Genomic DNA, 17,908 nt, shown 5'->3' on the forward strand with positions numbered 1-17,908 from the left:
TCCTCTTGCCCAGCATGACGCAGCCTTGGTTGGGCGGCAGTTCCACCCGAACAGGGTAAATGTTGGGCTTTATTTAATTATTTGCGCTTCTGCTGAGCACCGGGCCTTGTAATAACACTTGGCTAGGTCCTAGTATGTCAGTGAGGTAGGGTTTTGTGCTTCCTGGTGGGAGATAGAATGAGGTATTGCAGCAGTGGTAATGCTGCTCCTGTCACTCAGCGCTTTGAGAAATGATTCAAAATCCATTAGATGTAAGCTGTGTTGTTTCTGTCCTCATTTCTCTTTCTGTAGAAGGGTGAAAAATCTGGTAGTGGGGGCCTGAAATTCCAAAGATCTGAGCTTGTTCACGGATTTGTCACTGACATGGGCTCTGGCTTCAGTACCTCTGCTTTGGTTTCCTCCATCTCTTTAAAGACAGGGGAAAAACCCGTGTGCTGCAGGGCTTGTCGGGCTGTGTAGTAAATGGTACATGCCTGGAGGTTCTCTGACCAAAAGTAGCTAGTCTTCTGTGGGATCTTTTTGTCCGTTTCTTTCCCAAGATCACTTTTCCCCCATGTAAATATCTGTCTTCCAGAACTTCACTGAAATTTCAGTTTCCCCAAATCTCTGCTTGTGGTCTGTAGGACTAGGGACAATTAGAGCTGCAAAGGGCAGCTAAGAAAAACATTACCTGGCGCTGTGTGAGCTGAGATGCTGCTGTGTGTGTTTGTCTCTCCAGCTCCTTGTGCGGCAAGTGTGTGGAACTCCTCGAAAACCTAGTCTGTGTGTTTATTTCAGAAATCAGTTTTCTTTTCTTAAACCCTGCAGAAAACTCTGTTGGGTTGCTGTCGACTTAACCACGTGTTGTACAGCCAGCCTGTCTGCTCTCAGACAGTGCCTCCCTAGCTTTCTGACCAAAAAACATAGTTTGGCCTGTGCAAGTTAGCATTGCAGCTGCAGCCTCCTGCCTCCTCGTGCCTCAAGCCCCCATCTCTGCCTTCTGCTGGGCACAGGGCCGTGGCATGGTGACAAACAGCCCCAGACCCTTTGCCCAGAGGTGCTGTGGTGGGACATCAGACGTGGTTTGTGCTGCAGTATTTCATGGGGCTCTCCAGCTTCCAGCTGGGTAGGAGGAACCACCACAGCACCAGTGGAGAAGCAGAGCACGTTCCTCCCCTCTGTCTTACCTTTAATACTGTATTATTTTTTTTCCTACTACCAAGCAAGAGCATCTGGGGGAGGGAGTGTGGGGGCCAAGTTCTGCTCTCGCTCTCAGCAAAGCTGCTGGTGAGCTGGGCACATGAAACAAAAAATACACCAGCTCCCCTCCCCTATGCACTGGAGTGTTTCTTGGCTCTGCACCCAAACTAGCAGCCGAGCACGTGATTTACTTGCAAAATGCAGCTTAAAAAACTGGTGCCATTGCGGATGGGGACCCAGGGATGGGAGGGCTCGACTGGGGCTGCCCTGTGTGCAGCTGGGTCTGGGGGCCGGGAGTGGACGTCTGCCCCTTGGATTTGGGGAAGCTGGGGGTGCTTGGAGATGTGGGCTTGGGGGAATGAGTGCTGCAGGATGTGGGGCCGCAGAGGAAAGCGCGAGCTGCAGGAGGCAAAACGCAGGGGAACAGGCTCAACCGCAGCCCCACGGCACGCTGTGTGGGGTGGGGGGAAGGGGAGGGCTCTGGGGCAGCACTGGGGTGCAGGCCATGGAGGGGGGCATGTTTCAAAAGCTGGGCTAGACACATGCTCTGAGCTGAAGGATGTGGGATGGTCTTGGGGGATACGAGGTCGGAGGTGACCACGCACTAATTTTTGCTCTGTTGGTGCAAGAAGGGGAAATTGTTTAACTGGCCGTAGAGCGCAGCATCTTCTGGTTTGAAGAGTTCATTTATTTTGCTAGTTGTGTTCATATCCCACAGGTCTTTGTTTTTCTGAGAGGCAGGATCTCTTCGGCTTTTGAATCTCCACTGACCAAATGTGTCTGAACAGAGCTAAAACCCCGTCATGTGCATCGCAAACTTGCGGAGGCCTTCAAGCAGCACCCAGCCAGGCTGGCCAGAGGGGCAGTTTCAGGATTTGTGGTAGGAGCACAGCTACACGCCCCTGCTTCCTGGGTCAGGACGGAGGCTGGTGCAGTTACTGCCTTATGGCCACAGCAGATAGAACGAGATAAGAGAATTCCTGCCCTTGGTTGAGCTTTTATCTGCCTATGTCTGCGGGTGCTGACCTCTGGCCTAGCGAGGCAGGAGGAAGGTGTGGAGAGGTGCTGGGATGTCCTGCTGTAGGATGGCTCCCGGAGCCCCCTGCTACAGGGCAGGCCTTTCTCCTGTCTCATCCTGGAGGACGAGGCAGGAGGAAGCAAGGAGACGTCTCTCTGCAAGGAGCACAAAACGGCTCCTTGCAGTAGTCAGCAGAGCAGGTGGAGGTGAACTGGTGGGGAGCTATGATGGTAGATTTGTGGTAGGACTCTGGGTAACAGCAACAGGCTGTAGGTACTGACTTCTGCAGCCAGAGCTGTTAACTTGGCACAGGAAGGTAACCTCAGCAGTGAAATGCTGGGAACCAAAATGCTGCTCGGAGTGCTGTAGCAAGCTCAGGATGAGCTCCTTTGCCCAGATTGCTTTGTTCTAAGTCGATCTCAGAGCTATGCCTACATTGGATCACTTGGGTGCTTGCCCCTTCCCTTTCTATATGCTGGTGCATGCGAATAGGTTCAGCCTTCACATTGCTTTGCAGTGCTGGCTTTGGTGATGCCATGGAGTTTGCTGCAGGCAAGATCTTAAGCTGAATGATGAGAGTTAGAGCACACCAAGGGGTTCTCGCTCTGTTGATGTCCTTTTCATGGTCTCCAGTGTACCCCATTTAGAGATGCCCGTAGGTGGTGTCAGACAAAGGTCCTCTCTGCCACCCTGGAGATGGAGGGCCATTGGCAGCTGTTTGTGGTGCCGTGGTATGCAGTGGGTGCTGCTGAATCAGCAAGTCCAGGCCCCCTGTGTATGTGGGCAGCCGCCTGCCTCCTGGGAGCATTCATGGTTTGCTTGGCAGGCTCGGAGCAGTGCGGGTGAGGAGTCAGGGGACACCTGGGGTCATTCATCTGCAGGTATCTGGGGTGGAGTGCCCCAGAAGTGCTCAGAAACCCTTGGCTAGAGCATGTGTGAAGGATCAACCGGTAAAATCACTGGAGGAGACAAATCATATAGATCAGACGGTAGTGAGGGAGAGCAAATACCCACTCTGGCTTTATCTGCGCCTTGGTAGGCAGGGGTGGCACGGCAGGCCTGAACACCCCGAACCTCAGCGTGCCACCTCAGTAGCGGTGACTGGGGCAACTTGCCTCTAGGCGCAGCGCTGAGTCAGTGATGGGACCGCCTGCGGCTCGTGAAGTTCCTGGAAAGTTGCTGGTGTGTATGCGAGCCGAGCTCCCCGCTTCCTCCTGCTGCACACATCAGGCTGCTTTGCCTTTGCTCTGTGAGGCGGACAGGAGGTTGTGCCCAGGGAGAGCATTCCTCTGAAAAGCAGAGGACAGGAATTCCTCTCTGCCCGCAGGTCCGCCTGCTGGTTAATCCCAAGGCATGTGTCGGATGGGTTGTGCTGATAAACGGCAAAACATGCATGTGAAAAGGAAAGGAGGCTTTGAAGGACAAGCAGAGAAATTGCAATGACAAAGATGGAGACTCTTTTTTATTAAAGATCCATCTATTTTAAGTATTTTTAATTTTTTTTCCTTTTGCCACTGTTGTATGTATGTTCCTATCTGCCTTCAGTCAAATTCTTTGCTAAGTACAATGTAAAGAAATGCAGGAAAAGAGGATAAATTTACCTGGCCACTTTTCAGGGCACTAGTCAGGGATGCACATGATGACTTAAACCATCATGTCTTCCGCTATGTGTTGTTGGTAATCTGATTTCTGTGTTATTTGAACAAAAAGAAGTGGTAGTACTTCTAAGTTCGTGCAGTTTGTTCCTTCCATTTTTTGCTTTGCTTTCCCAGAACAGCAGTTCCTGGGGGGTTCCAGTTGCTGATGTGTGGAAAAGCAACCTATTACAAGCTGTGTGAGCTTTCTGGCTCTTCCTAAGGCCCGTGTGTCTGTACTTTTAGGACTAGTATTCTGCTTGTGTGGGGGGGGAGTTGTTTGTTTCAGGCAGGTCAGGAGGGCGTGGGAAAATGCTGGTACAAGGTAATCACCTTCAGGCTTTGGCTAGAGGAAACTTTGTCAAGGAAGCGCATTTGCCAGCATTTTGTGAAAGAAGTCCTGTATTTGTGTCCTGTCAGCTCTTGAACCTCCTGCTTTGCCAGTAGCTGAAGGCAAGTGATGAGGATTTCACCACTGTCTTGTTTGTCCAGCTTTCCCGGGGTGAGGAAGGGCGGCTTTGCCCTTTCGTTTTCACTTGCTCGCTCCAGCAGTGTTTGCGCCCTGCTTATTTCGTGGCTCTTGCACGGCTGCCGCAGCAGAGGGGTTTCTGGTGGGAGCGGCGAGGTGATGGATGTCCTTGCCCTTGGGACATGGTGCTGCTGGGGTCCTCCTGCACTGGGGGGCTTAAAAACAGCATTTGGCTTTCAGTAGCGTTGTCTGGAAGGAGGGCGGTACGCTGGTACGGATCTATTTGGGATAGCTGGTCTTTGAGCTGGGAGCACAGCAGTACCACAGTGGAAACGTACAAGTCCTGAGCCACAAAGAGCTGGAGGGAGGGCGAGCATTTGGGAAGGGTTGTTCCATGCTTGCTTTTCTTATATTTTTCTTTAGGCAGCTGCTGTTAGCAATTATCAGAAAGAATACACTGAATGTACACAGGCCTCTGGTCATTTCTAGGGGCTAGTATCATCTTCTTCCTTCTCATAGCTTCTGCAGAAGGGCAGATGGAGGTGCCTGGAGACTTGCTGGTATTTGGGTTTAAGCAGGTGGTGCTGCATGGCACGCTGCCTTGTGCCAGCCTGACCCCAGTGTTGAGTGCTTTCCGCTGTTCTGTAACGCAGCGATGTTGGGGAAAGACGGAGTATGGGCTAAGTCTGTGGCCTGAGCTCCAGGAAGAGGGAGCTTGCACGTTCTGCTGGGAATGACTTGGGAAGTATAAACTTAAACAAGCACACAAAAGAAAGAAGCAACCTGAAGGCTCAGACTAGTCTCATGCTACAAAATGTATTTGATGCAAATTCGATTTCTGTCTTGAAGCAACTCAGAAGATATCATAGCAGCTGGCACCAATTGACTATCTCCCAGAATTGGCATGATGACAGCAATCAAACTGAATTTATTGTCTTGGGTTTGATTCCTCTTCCGGCCTCTTCCCATTCTGAGAAATGTAATCTGGAGCGTATTCCCCCAGGAATGCTGTCTTCAGGCCTCCTTCAGCTGCAGGGGGAAAGCGTGGTCCTAGTGCGGGATGAGGACAGGTGAGCTGTGTTCCTGAGCAGTCCACGCAATACGGGCCAGTTGGGAGCAGCAAGATTACCTACTGGCAAAGAGAGAAGCAGGGTTTTTTCTTCCTAGCAAAGTTTTTCATTAAACATGGGAGATCTAAGTGTGAATTTTGTTTCTTCTTTTTCCTGTGCTTAGGGAAGAATCTGCCCTCCCATTGGGGTGCCTAAACTTTTAGATAGCTCGAGAAACATGCTTTTTCTTTCTTGCTTTTTTGAGGCAGGTGTGCTAAATAAAGGGTGAGCTTTAGCCACATGACCTCGGTATAGTTGCAGTTGGATAAAGTGAGCAAATAAATACAGCAGTGGGTGTGCTCCTCTGCGTGTGGGGCCATTGCTGAGCAGTGCTGGTTGTAGCACTGGTTGAAGCAAGTATGGTAGAGCTCACTTTTTCCACCTTGTTTTCAGGTAGGTGTGAAGTCGTTTTCTCTGATAAAATGATGTTTGGCTTTATTTCAGTAACTGTTTTGTCCGTTCTTTCAATTACTTTTCAGTGCTGTCTTTTGCTTGCCAGGAGAAGGAGCGATCAGAAACAGGCAGAGTTTTGCTGATGTTTGCTCCTGGAGCAAACACCCTGGCCTGCTCCAGGACAGGAGGGGTGAATGCGGTGCAAAAGGCAGGGCTCTTTAAACCTCCTGGTCACGGCTCCTTTGGGGTGCCTACAGCAGGATGCTGGCTGGGTGCTGTGTTTGTATCACAGCCAAAACACATCACCCTCTGCATCTCTGGAGAGCTTCATCCAGTGATGCCAGGGCTTGTGCTAGCGGCATGTGCAGGGTGGCAGCGTCAGTACCGGCCACCTCGCTGCCTTCCCCAGCTCACATTCAGCCCAAACCCCACTTGCCTGGAACTTGTCTTGCTCCTGGCTTGGTTGCAGGTGTCTTTTACTGGATCTAGCCTTTTGCAAGCACCTCACAGCTCCATGCAGGCACGTTTCCCTCTGCTTCCCCTGCAGCCCCCCCTCCGCCCTTCTGCTTCCTAACAGACTGATGAAGCGCAGTGACCTTTTTCTTCATCTTTTTTTTGGTGGTGTTATATAAATGTTCTCACTTGACAGCTCTAGGCTGCGGCAATTTGTAGGTGTCCTGTGCCCTGTCTGTGTGGCTGAAAATGTTCTTCTCCAGGCTTCTGCTACCCTTGGAGGAGAAAGAACTGGTGAGGAGTAAGCCTGCCAAGCAGCAGTGCTTGTAGACAGATGCTAGAGCAGAAAATTGAGAACTGATTCCCTCGAGTAGAACGGAGCCCAGAAGCTGGTTTTTTTGTTCTCCTTCCATCTCTGCCACAGCGTCTGTGCGGTAACAGACTGAGGTGGTCAGACACTGAAAGGATTTTCTTACAGAAGAGTCAGAAACGCTCTTTTGTTTCACAACTAGTCATACTCCCCGCCCTGTTGGAGATTGTCAGTTTGTTGTGAGGGAAAGCCACCCGTGTTTTGCTTTATATTTCTGTTTGGGGCACCTATGTTTTACATTGCTTCCTATTTTCCTGCTGAAGTCTGATGCATTTATACCATACAGACTAAATTATCATGGGTTTGGTTTGTTGTCTTCTGCTCTTGGGCTGGGTTTTGGATTTATCCAGCTCAGTGATGGTTACATCTGGGACGTGAACTGTGCGTCGCCACTTCTGTCCATCTGGTACGCGTGAGCCGTGCAGTTCCAGGGGCTGCGTGTTCACATCACAAGATGCAGTTTTACTTTTGCAGGTCCTTCACTTTGACAAAGGCTGCAAACAATATTCCTGTTTTCTGTTCAAGCAAACTCCCAGACAGGTCGGAACCCAAACCAAAGAAATCCCAGTTCTGTGAGCAGTTAGTTTCCTATCAGGTGTGTTCTGAAGAACTGTGGTATTAGCATTACTAGAACGGGGCTAAAGTAATGGTACAAATACTAGAGCAGTATTTGCAGAGCAATCAAGTGAGAGACATTTGACTAAATATAGTTCCAGCCGTTGAACACAAATGCAGAAATCTTTTCCAAACAAAGGCCTGATAACTAGGCATAAATATTCACACTTTAGTTTGCATGTCCAACGTGGGAAGGTATTGTCCTGCTGCTTTTAGCACCATCTCTTTAAGCATTTATGTTTTTAGTTTTGCTACAAGTAGTCTGCATAAACTGCGCTCTTCTGTCCAGGTAGATAGTCACCGCTTCAGATCGCAGATAGAAGGGCTGTCTAAACAGCAGGAGCCTCTTTTTTTGGCTGGAAAACATGAAATGAATATTAGATGAGTGCTTGTAATATCCTGTACTTAAGTTTTAAGCATCAGCTATTGTTCAGGGCTAGACAGCTCTGTAACTTAGCAGGAAAAGAGCCTAATGAAATCCAATATTTGGAAACAGGAGATGGGTGAATTCAGACTTGGAACGGCAGCACAGAGTTTTGACGGGAAGGGTAACTAACGCTTGGAGTAACTCCTGTGGATATATGGCTTTATTTATCACTCGAAGTCTTGAACATGAACTGTTCTGTTCTCTAAAGGATGTTTTAGGCAAGGTATGGAGATTACTGGTGGAAGTTGTTTGGTTGGTGAGAGGTTGGTGAGAAGCAGGAGCTGAGCTTATTGCCCCAGACGGGATCCTGCGGTGGCTCGGGGTGTGCCACTGCACTCACCAGCCACACACCGGGCTTCTGCCTTCACTCCACAGGTGCATTGCAGAAATCATCTTGGTGTTTTGGGGAGAGGGAGGAGAAACTATTAGCTTTGATCAGGCAGGGATCTGAACCTGGATCTTCTCCTCATCCTTCTCCTGATGCAGTCAAGGAGAGCTGTGGTCCTGTGAGCCACTGCAGAGCATGTCCTCAAGCCCAACCTTCGGCTCTACTGGACTGGCAATCTCTTTTTTCTTTTTTTTTTTTTCTGTTTCCTATTGTGAATAACTGCTGTCAGAGCAGAGAGAGAGAAGAAAAAACTTCAATTCCCTGCTTATTGCTCAAGTATTTAGATACCGGGTTGTTTGCCCCAAGCACTGACTTGACTCTGCCACTGATGCCCGGAACGGGAGCGCAATGCCCATGCTGTGCCAAAGGCTCACCAGGTGATGCAGGGACTCTCCTGGGGCATGGGGGCTGTTTCGCAGGTCACGAGCTGGGGTGTGATGCGGTGTTGCCTGGGAGGGGTGATCCTGCAAAGCAGGCAAGGAGCCCAGCCCAGGCTGACCTTTCGCTGCAGGGCTGGCGCTGCCACGCTGGTGCTGCTGGGCTGGCGCGGCCGTGCGCCGAGGAGCATGCTTTCTCTCTGCGAGCTGTGCTTGAATTGGCCTGTTTTGTTGCCCTGGAGACAGAACAGTGTGGTATGCTTTCCCCTGACCAGAAATAGTTTCCTGTACCTTGTGACCAGAGTGCTGTACTCCTCTTCTGGTCTGCGGCCAGGCCGTGCGGTGCTGGAGGGCCAGGGAGCGGGGTGCTGACCTCCTGTCACAAGTTGTGCTGCGCCTGCTGCCTGTGATCGCTAGCTGCCCTGCCCGTTCCTCTCCCTCTGCAAGAGGGTGTAGGATTGCAGGGGAGCAATTGCTCTTGATTTACATCTCCCGTGGCATTTTGATGGTTTTGTCATTTTGTTTGAGCCTCGCTCCCATCAGCTGTCCGTCCTGGCTGTCAGGACTTGGTGGCTGAGGAGCACGTGATAACGTCTTACCTCTCCTTCCCCTTTTGCTCAGCTGTTTTTGCTGTCTGCTTCCCCACGTCCTTGTGCTTGGGAACAGATTGCCAGCGAGTGTAACTGTGCACGAAGGCAACGTGATCTAGGTGGGCGAAGGATCCCCTCCTGTAGGGGTTCCAAGTAGAGCTGGGAGGGTAAGCGGGGAATTTGCAAGAGCCAGGCGTGCGCGCGGGTTACGAATAGCTCTTCTGCAACCGGGGTCCTGCTCCGAGAGCGTGGCCTGGGTGCAGAGTGCGCAGCGCAGCCTGCTACCTTGCAACTGTTTTGCGAAACTTGGGTTGTAAGATGCTGCTAAAAGGGGAGCCAAGGCCCTCCTAGCAATGCAGGCAAGGAAGCGCTGGCTCCCCAGGCCCTGGTGCACTGCATGGATCCTCTCCAGGCTCTCCTGCCGCCTGCTACTTTGCTGGAGTGATTCTGGCATGGAGCTGTAAAATATATGCAACAACAAAAATAATTTCCAGAACTGAGAAGGAAGGAGAGATGAAAGGAGTAATTTACCTTCCCCCCCCTCCCTGAACAGCAGCAGATGAGGATGTAAGCACATCTCAGCCCATATAAAATATTAATTGGGACACTTTCTACAATTCAGCAGTGGGAAAGAAGACAGAAATCCTGCAGTGCCCTGGGCTGCTATTCCCAGCTTGGGAGAGGTATTCTGAGCTGCGATCTGCCTTGGTCTCTCTCTTCTGCTCAGGGGGAAGAGAACAGTTATTCAAAGCTTTTCTGTGCAGAGGGAAGGGAAGACCACACAGAGACCATGGAGCTGTGCAGGCTGTTCTCAGGCAGGGCAGTGCAGTGGGGCCTTGCTGATGTGGGTCTCCAGTGGGGTTCCTGTAAGTCAGAGGATGCTGCGCTTCTACCAGGGATCTGCTGAGCAGCCCAAGCAGCCAAGGCCCTGCTTCCTCCTGAGGAAAAACTTGGGTGGCCCAGGGGATGCAGAGAAGGTCTGTTTTCAACCCTATGTGCTGAAGATCTGCTGGAGGAGAAATGTCAAGGTCAGGCAGCTTACTTTGTTGTTCTCTTTATCTGGTTGGGCTAGGAGGGAGGGCAGTCCTCTTTTCTTGCCTCTTTCTACACATCTGCATCCCCAAAGGTTAAGAGTTCAGCAGCTTCTGGGGCTGCCCCAAATATTTCCCTCCCTCAGCTCCTTTCAGCAAAACTGTGCTTTAATGGAGTAAAAATCTCCTGTCTGAGCCTCAGCAGCTAAGCAGCCTCTGTTCTTTGGCTGGGATGGGCAGAGTGGCCTTAGCTCCCTCTCTTTTTCTTGCCATCATGCATATTACATTTCTTAGGAGGAGAAACTATTTTCTGCTCTCCTTGATGTGTTTGTCTTTAATCCAGATGACTGTCCTGCTTAAACTGATACTGCCTTTGGGCTGGAACAGGCATGTTTAGCATTTAGGCAGGACTTCTCGCCTGGAGATCTGGAAGTGCTGGGTCAGCATTTCCCCAGTGATGCGGGCCATGGGTGCTGCAGCATGGTTACCTTTACGGCTCGTTGGAGCTGGCAGCAGTCCCTGCTTCATGTGACAGCCGTGCCCAAGCAGTAGCTGTGTATTTCTCCCTCTTGCTCTGCCTTTCTTCCCCACCGTTTCTCTGAGGTGGCAGCAGGTCCTTTTCCATTTCATGTTGGTTAGTTCTTCAGAGACTGTTCTCCTCCAGCTTTGGAGAAGGGGGTAAATCTCTGAAGAGATTTCACTGGGAGCGGCTTTGCGTGTTGGTGTGCCTGATGAAAGAGTGGCATCTTTGTGCTGCTGCTCACTTTGAATCCATGCAGGGATTATCAGTGTAGCACTAACTCTGTACCAGGAGCAGAGGGCCTCTGCAGCCTCGAATGCAGGTGCCTGCACCGCCATTGTCTGCAAGAGGTGTGAGGTTTTGGGAGACGGTTCCAGGAATTCCCAGTCTCACCCAGGCCTCCAGATGTCTGCTGGGTCACGGTGTTCCTTTCTTTGTTGAATATGAATAAGAATCGAGTTCAGAGTTATGGAGCTGAATACCTTGTTTTTTACTCTTTCAGATCACCAGAAACTTGAACGTGAAGCTCGAATCTGCCGACTTCTGAAGCATCCAAATATTGGTAAACTTCTCTGGGTTCAGAGGGTCAGGGTTGAGACAGGAGTAGAGCGTCTCATGGAGCATGCAGTAAGAGAGCAGATGGATTCCAAATGTTCACCAGAGCTTGTCAAATGTACCTGTTGGCATCACCTCAGTTTCTCTTTGACAAATTCTACATATGACCCTGTCCTGTTCCCTTAGCATTCAGTCCCAGCAGCACACCCAAGTGTGCTCTGTGTGTGTCTACTTCCCATGCAGAGCTGCTCCTTCTCCATAGGTGATGCATGATGTGGTTAAAAAAAAAAACCACAAAAAAACAAGGGAATAGTTTTATCTTGAAATACAAGAAGGAAAAAATAAGACACATCTTCAAGCCAAAGATACAGTTTTTACTGAACTATAGAGAGAGGGCATGGATTTAATCTTGTTCCAAAGCACTACAGAATATTTTGCCTAAAGTTTTCTTTTAGTGACATTTTACGTTGCTGGAAGTTACCTTGATCAAGATATTTGCACCATTTATCATCCCTTTTTTAGGCTCTGTAATTAAAACCTGTAGGATTGTAGCAAAGGTCTAATTTAACTTAATTTTGGGGGGAAAACATTCAGATATACCAAGTTGTCACCTTCAACCAAACCACTGTTAAATGTTCCTGTGTGGGAAACCTGTAGTGCAGTTGGATGGTCTTCCTTTTGCTTATCTCTGTCACCATAGATAACTTCTTCAGGGCATCTGTGTGTCTCCTCACTTCCAGCTTCCTAATCGTATGCTCCTGTCCTCTAACGACATGGGTGAGGAAAGGTGCTTACAGCATACCACACAGACAAGTATCTTTAGGCTGTTCCATATGTGATGAAGAAGCAATTTCAACTAGGGTAGGACTTCCCAACATGCAAATCACCTTAGCGGCAGCTTTTCAGCAGAAAGCTTGTTGGATCTGTGTGCAGTTGTGGAGGTCTGGCATGAGGAGAGGAGCAGTGAGCACCTTCTACAGTAATTTGCAGTGATGAATATACCAGCCAGTAAACTTATTTCTTGACAGTGTTTAGAATTACTAAAACTCATGCTACTAGCTAGCTACTGAGCTTCATTTGCCCCATAAGGCTCATTGCCCTTAGTTTAGTAGGTGATGTCACTTTTTATTTTGGCCTGGACTTAACTTTCATCATCTTTCCTTCTATCAGTTCTTACATCTTTTCTTGTCAGGCCTCTCACAGATTAAATGTTGTACCCAAGAGAATAACCATTTTTATGAGTAAACCCAACTGGAAACAGAAACATGTCACGTTCCTAGTTAATTCTACAGCTGTTTCTTCATCTACAATGAGTAGTGATGCTTGTCTCCTGCTGTATTGTGGTTTGGAAGAGAGTTTGGGGGAATGTCAGTGGTTCTTGCGTTTTCTGCAGAGCATTTTTTGTCTTCCTAGAAAGAACAGTTTTTATTTTAAGAGAAAAGAGACGAGTCATTTTAAACTCAATGGGTGGTTGCAAATAACAGTAACGGAATTGTGTTTTATGCCTACAACACAGAGTTGAAGCGTGTTGAAAAAGACCTCAGGAAGTTGTATGGTCCATTCAGCAGTTGTGTGAAAAAAATTTATACCTAGCTCATACAGGCATGTTTGCTCTTAAAATTATATAATAATAACACAGCCTCTAGCGGCAATCTCTCAAATGTATAATTCTTCTATCAGATGTTAGAAAAAACATACTTTGCTGCTGTCTTAGCTTGTTTCTATTTCTATCCAGTGTGTATGTAGAAAGTAGTTTTTCTTTAGCGTAACTATCTTTTACATATTTGAAGACTGTTATCATGTCTCTCTTTTAGCCTTTTTTCTTCAGACTAAACAAACCCAGTTCTTCCACTCTGCTCTCATACGTCATGTTTTTAGACCTCCAGTTCTGGTCTTTTTTTCCCTCTCTCCTTTGGACTCTGTCCAGAGACTTAATATCTATCTTGAAATGGGATGCCCAAAACTGTACGTGGGAGTCTAAGGCCATGTTAGCAATAGCTATAGGGGAAAAATTGCTTCACCTGTCAGACCAAAGTTATTCTTGTTTTGGCAAGTTTCACAGGTGATGGATGTTTAAGCATATTGTTGATGCACATTTGTTTTCTGACACATTGTTGTCTCTGACTGCTTTCTGCAGAACTTCTGGCAAGCAAATCATTTTTCCATTTTGCACTTTTATAGATGAGGATTCCTATCAAAGTGGGTATTACATTTGTCCTTATTATAATATGAAAATAAAAGAAGTGTTTAAAAAAAAACAAACAAAACACTGAGTGGGTTCTCCCCACATTTGTCAAGACCATTTTGACTTACTTTCTGATACTAAAATATGCTTGCAACTCCCACAGTAAAATAACTTTTAATAACGATGCTGCCTATTGTGTCATGTAGATGGTTAATGAAGCTGTTGAATACTGTTGGACTCTGGACAAATTTTTCAAGATCTCACTTGATATGTTGTTCCAGTTTGACAGTAACAATTTTGAATATGTCTTCTCAGTGACTTGTATCCAGAGCTAGCTTAGATTCACATATACACATTTTTTTCAAAATCACTTGTGGAAATAGCATGTAAGATGCTGTCAGAAGCCTTGTTGAAGTTCAGATAGTACATGCATTGTTGCTTCCATGTTTCTTGGACTTGTTATGCTGTCGTAGAAGGAAATTGTGTTGTTCTGATATAGAGGTAGGTTTTTTCTGTGACTCGTATTGGCAGTTAGTAATCACCTAGTTACTGCAGTTCCCTGTTGTAACATCTTCTGGATGAATACTTGCTGTGTTGCCTTGGTGTGAGCTGTGCTAGCAACACTGCACCAATGCTGAAGAATTACGCAGATTTTGCACTCACTTTAATGGGGAAATAAAGTTTTGTTGTTACCGTTTTTGTTGGAAACTGCATTGCAGCACGTCCTACTGTTCTGCAGTGACCTGAGCCTGTAGTGGGTCCAGGGCAGAGGATTGCAAGTTACAGCCCTGCAAGGTGAGATGCCTTTCCTCCTCATTCTGCCCGCACATGGGATATAAAGCAAACCTGTTGAATTTGTTTCTCACCCATTTGCTGCAAGACAGTTGATTCTGGTGTGGTGATTCTAGGCTGCAGCACACTGGCTGTAGCACCCCTACTCTGATAAATTAAAGGTTTATTTGGGCAAAAGTAATAGTGGTATTTCTATTTGTTGTTGCTCTTTGTGAAATGACTGCTCTCCGAGTTATCCTCGCATGCCTTCATCAAACCTCAGCCCTAATTATAGGCTCTTGCTCTGTAATCGGGTGTTTTGCTTGTCTTTAGATGCACATTATGGTGAAGGTAATCACAGTGGAGTAATCCTTCAAAGAGCTTAGTGTTGCAGCATGGTTAGTCCTTGATCCAGCGAGCGTTTCTGTCTCTGGACAGAAGAAAGTTGACCTGAGACCATTCTCTGACTTCCAAAGATGTTTGGGATCCATACTGTGTTCTCACTGGGAGCCATCTATCTGAAAGTGCCATTACAAGTGGTCACATCAGACTTGGTTTCAGTAGAGGAAGGACTTCCCTAACTTTCAACTTGTGTTTTCAATACGCCTGACAGCTTCCTAGAGTATTTAGTGTTCAGGTTCAGAGAAACCATTTGCCAGACACGCTCACCAAATACAGCAAAATTGGACAGATCAGCAGTCTGTTTTAAAGGGAAGATGAATGCACCAGTTACCAAGGATACGGGAGCCTCAGAACGAGGCAGAAAGCAGCACTGAAACCTCTGTGTCCATAAGCAGACAAAATGCTTGTGGAAGTCAGCAGCAAGAGTCGTGACTCCATGGGGAATTCTGCTTCACCATGAGCAACTTGGTGTTTTAGTGGTTCATGTACCTGTACATCTTGCAGGCATTTGACAAGGATGTAACTGGGAACATACGGAATTGAAGGGAATGATATGGCACTTTCTGCCCTTGGTCCCCACTTTGCAGGAAAGAAGCAGGTTTCTGTAAGCAGGCTCATAGCTCATAGCCCTTCATTTGCAGGTGTTTTCCCAGTTGTGCCACTGCAGCTTGTGCAAAAGCCAAGATAAAATAAACTTCGCCATTGCTTTCTTCTTGTTGTAGAGCTAAGCTTGCAGTATTTTGAATATCATCTCTTGCTTACTTTTGGTCTTCTGCTTAGTTGTAAACTTTATTTCAATCAGCCTGTGTGTTAGATTTAAGTCGTGTAATGCAGCCACTACCTAGGGGTTCTCTGGTGGAGAATTGAGTTTTTTCCCTTGTTACCCATCAAATACCAGAGCAGCGGCAGAGCTGGGAACCCCAGTATCTTCCTGCCCAGATGTGAAGCGTGCAGTGCTCTCCTGTTCTAGGACTCTCAAAGCAATGACAATGCAAAATTTTATGATAAATCTTATTCATAGTTCTGAAAACTCTTCTCTAGCATTCCTGTGTTTGTCCACTGTGTTTTTAGGTGTTCCCCTTCTCCTTTTAAAATCTCTTCATTGTGCTAGTCTAAATATGTTCCTCCTCTTTGGACCTGTCACCAGATGATCTGTCCTCTTTCTTGGATATTTTTAACCCAGTTGCACAGAAGTAGCTCTTGAACATCTTTTGTTCATAGCTCAAACTGAGCACTTCATTATTTTTACCTTCTTCAAGTCAGTTATTGTGTCCCAGCTTATTGCAGCCTTTGCTGTGAGAAACTGCATGCACTTAAGTCTAGAATAACAAAAACATATTCTAAGAGGGGCTGATAGTAGCCAAATGGCAGAGCCAAATTCTGTTTCTGATTTTTGCCTCCATATCCTTTTCTGAATTGCTTCAGAGTTAATTTCTTTGAGGGAATTTATAGCAGTAGTGAAACGCTGTCTCAGCATCTATCAGAATTATTGCTTTTTCAGGTTTTTCCTACTTCGGAGCTTTTCTCTAAAATACACTTGCAGTTGAATTCTTGTAATTTTAACTTCTATCTTCTGGCTTCTTAAATAATGAACTGTGATTTTGGATAATTCCTTATTTAACATAGGGAGAAAATGGCACAGAAATCTTGTGTGGATTAGCAGAATCTATTTTGACCCAGTTCAGTTTTATTTCCTTTAACAAGTGGTCTGTCCTCCTAGTACCTGTGTCTTGTGGGAGTGATTTTAACGGATATTTATTTTAAAAAAAAAAAAAAAGCTTCCAGTTTTACAGTCCCTGTGTGCTTAAGTGATGGCTATGATCAAGGTGTAAGTTGCTGTAAGGACCAGGAAAGATTTGGTACTTCTGTCTGCAGCCCCTTGGAGAATCCCCCAACACTCAGAACTAACCCGGGTAGGAAATGGGGTGCATGGCATGCCGAGCAAGCGCCAGCCTCGGTTTTGCTGGCCTGGTGGTGTCAGCCACCACCAAGGTTCCCTCATTCCTCAGTTGCTCATCATGAGAAACTCCTCTTGCTGAGCAGGCCCTCACTTTTCCCCACCTCTTGGTGTTTTCCTATCACCTTTTTTTTAACAAGAGAGTTGAATTGCTTCCTAAGTGAGCAAGAAAAAAACTGTAGGCTGTGGTTTGCTGTAAACAGCAGATTTCCTTGTTTTCATTTGGCTGCAGACATCCAGGCTGCTTTTGCAAGTGGTACAGAAAGGATGCCATGCCCAAAGAGTAGCTGAAATGCCGGGCATTCCCCAGTGGTTTGGCTGCACTTGCTCCCTTGTGGCAGCTCGGTGGTTTCCAGGTGGGATGCTCCCAGACCTGGCCAGCTGTGTCAAACTGCTGCCTGCGATCTCTGTTGCTGGGGGCTGCTTTTCTCAGGTGAAATCCGTGTGGAGAGTGGGAATGGTGGAGGGGAAGAGGCCTTGTGGCAGGAGTTACAGTTTGTGGCTTTCTTAGCTGTTGAGCTAAGGAGCATAGGTCAAGTCAAGGTGTTCTTGGCTTGGCACCTTTATGTTGCTCTCCTTCTGTGAGCTGCAGGTTGCCATTTACTACCCACCTGGCTGCGAGGAGGCTCTGCAAAACTCCAGGCAGTCCAGCTTCTTATTTCTCCTCCTTCCTTCTATTATTTTCACTAGCTATTGCTTATTTACCCTTTTTCTCCTTTCTGTATCATCTGCTTGTAGTTTTTCCTGTAGTTTGTAAGAACCGTTTCTCCATAATCCTGCTCAGTTTGGGGCTGGAGTGACACTTGCGTTTTCTTCCTTGCCGGGGAAGTGTTTATTCTGTATGTCTGTGTGGTCTGTGCTAGTGAGATGTTTGGGTTGCATTATTCATCTCTCTAACTGGGAGATTTAGCTGTACTCGAGCAATTCCTTAATAAAAAAAAAAAAAAAAAATCAAGTCGGATGACAGCCAGACTCATTGGGCTTAAACTCAACAATACTGCAGAAGGCAGAGGAGGAGGATTCTCCTACCATTTTTTCCCCTGGCTGAAACAGCACCAAGGCAAGGGAAGGACTCTCCCTTGGGGCTGCCCCTGCTCGAGCACCAAACAGGTGCTCCCCACAGGCTGGTTTGTCCCTGATGATGGAAATGTGAGTAGCAGAGCTGCAGAGCCTTGTGATGGACCTAAAATTTGTCGTGGTTTGTTTTTTAAAACATTTTATTTATTCTAATGAAGTGGATGTTCTCTGTGTATTTCTTTGAGATACCACTGAAGTTGGCTTGTTGTTGTTACTCGATTTTATTTTAGAAAATGCGCCGATATAGTATTTGTGGTTATCAAAATGCTTTGCTTATCTGGTAGGCAGATAATCGGAAATTAATAACAACAGCTCTGGATGGCCATGATTGCCCTGTTATCGGGAGAGTAGGAAATAGTCCTGCTAACACACTCCTTTGGCTCATGTA

The 17,908-nt window shown here is 47.2% G+C and overlaps 1 protein-coding gene across 13 annotated transcripts in view; it reads left to right on the top strand.

Annotated features, from left to right (window-relative positions):
• CAMK2G (calcium/calmodulin dependent protein kinase II gamma) overlaps nt 1–17,908 on the top strand; it is a 110,809-nt gene that overhangs the window by 39,490 nt on the left and 53,411 nt on the right. For 12 of the 13 annotated variants that reach the window (XM_013176458.3, XM_048060009.2, XM_013176465.3 and 9 more), the window contains exon 3: nt 11,076–11,135. The exons of the other annotated variant lie outside the window; for it this stretch is intronic. In XM_013176458.3, the coding sequence (XP_013031912.1) occupies nt 11,076–11,135 (60 nt within the window). The remainder of the gene's footprint in view (nt 1–11,075; nt 11,136–17,908) is intronic. 13 annotated transcript variants of the gene reach the window in all.

The sequence above is a fragment of the Anser cygnoides genome, chromosome 7, assembly GCF_040182565.1.
Source record: "Anser cygnoides isolate HZ-2024a breed goose chromosome 7, Taihu_goose_T2T_genome, whole genome shotgun sequence".
NCBI lineage: Eukaryota > Metazoa > Chordata > Aves > Anseriformes > Anatidae > Anser > Anser cygnoides.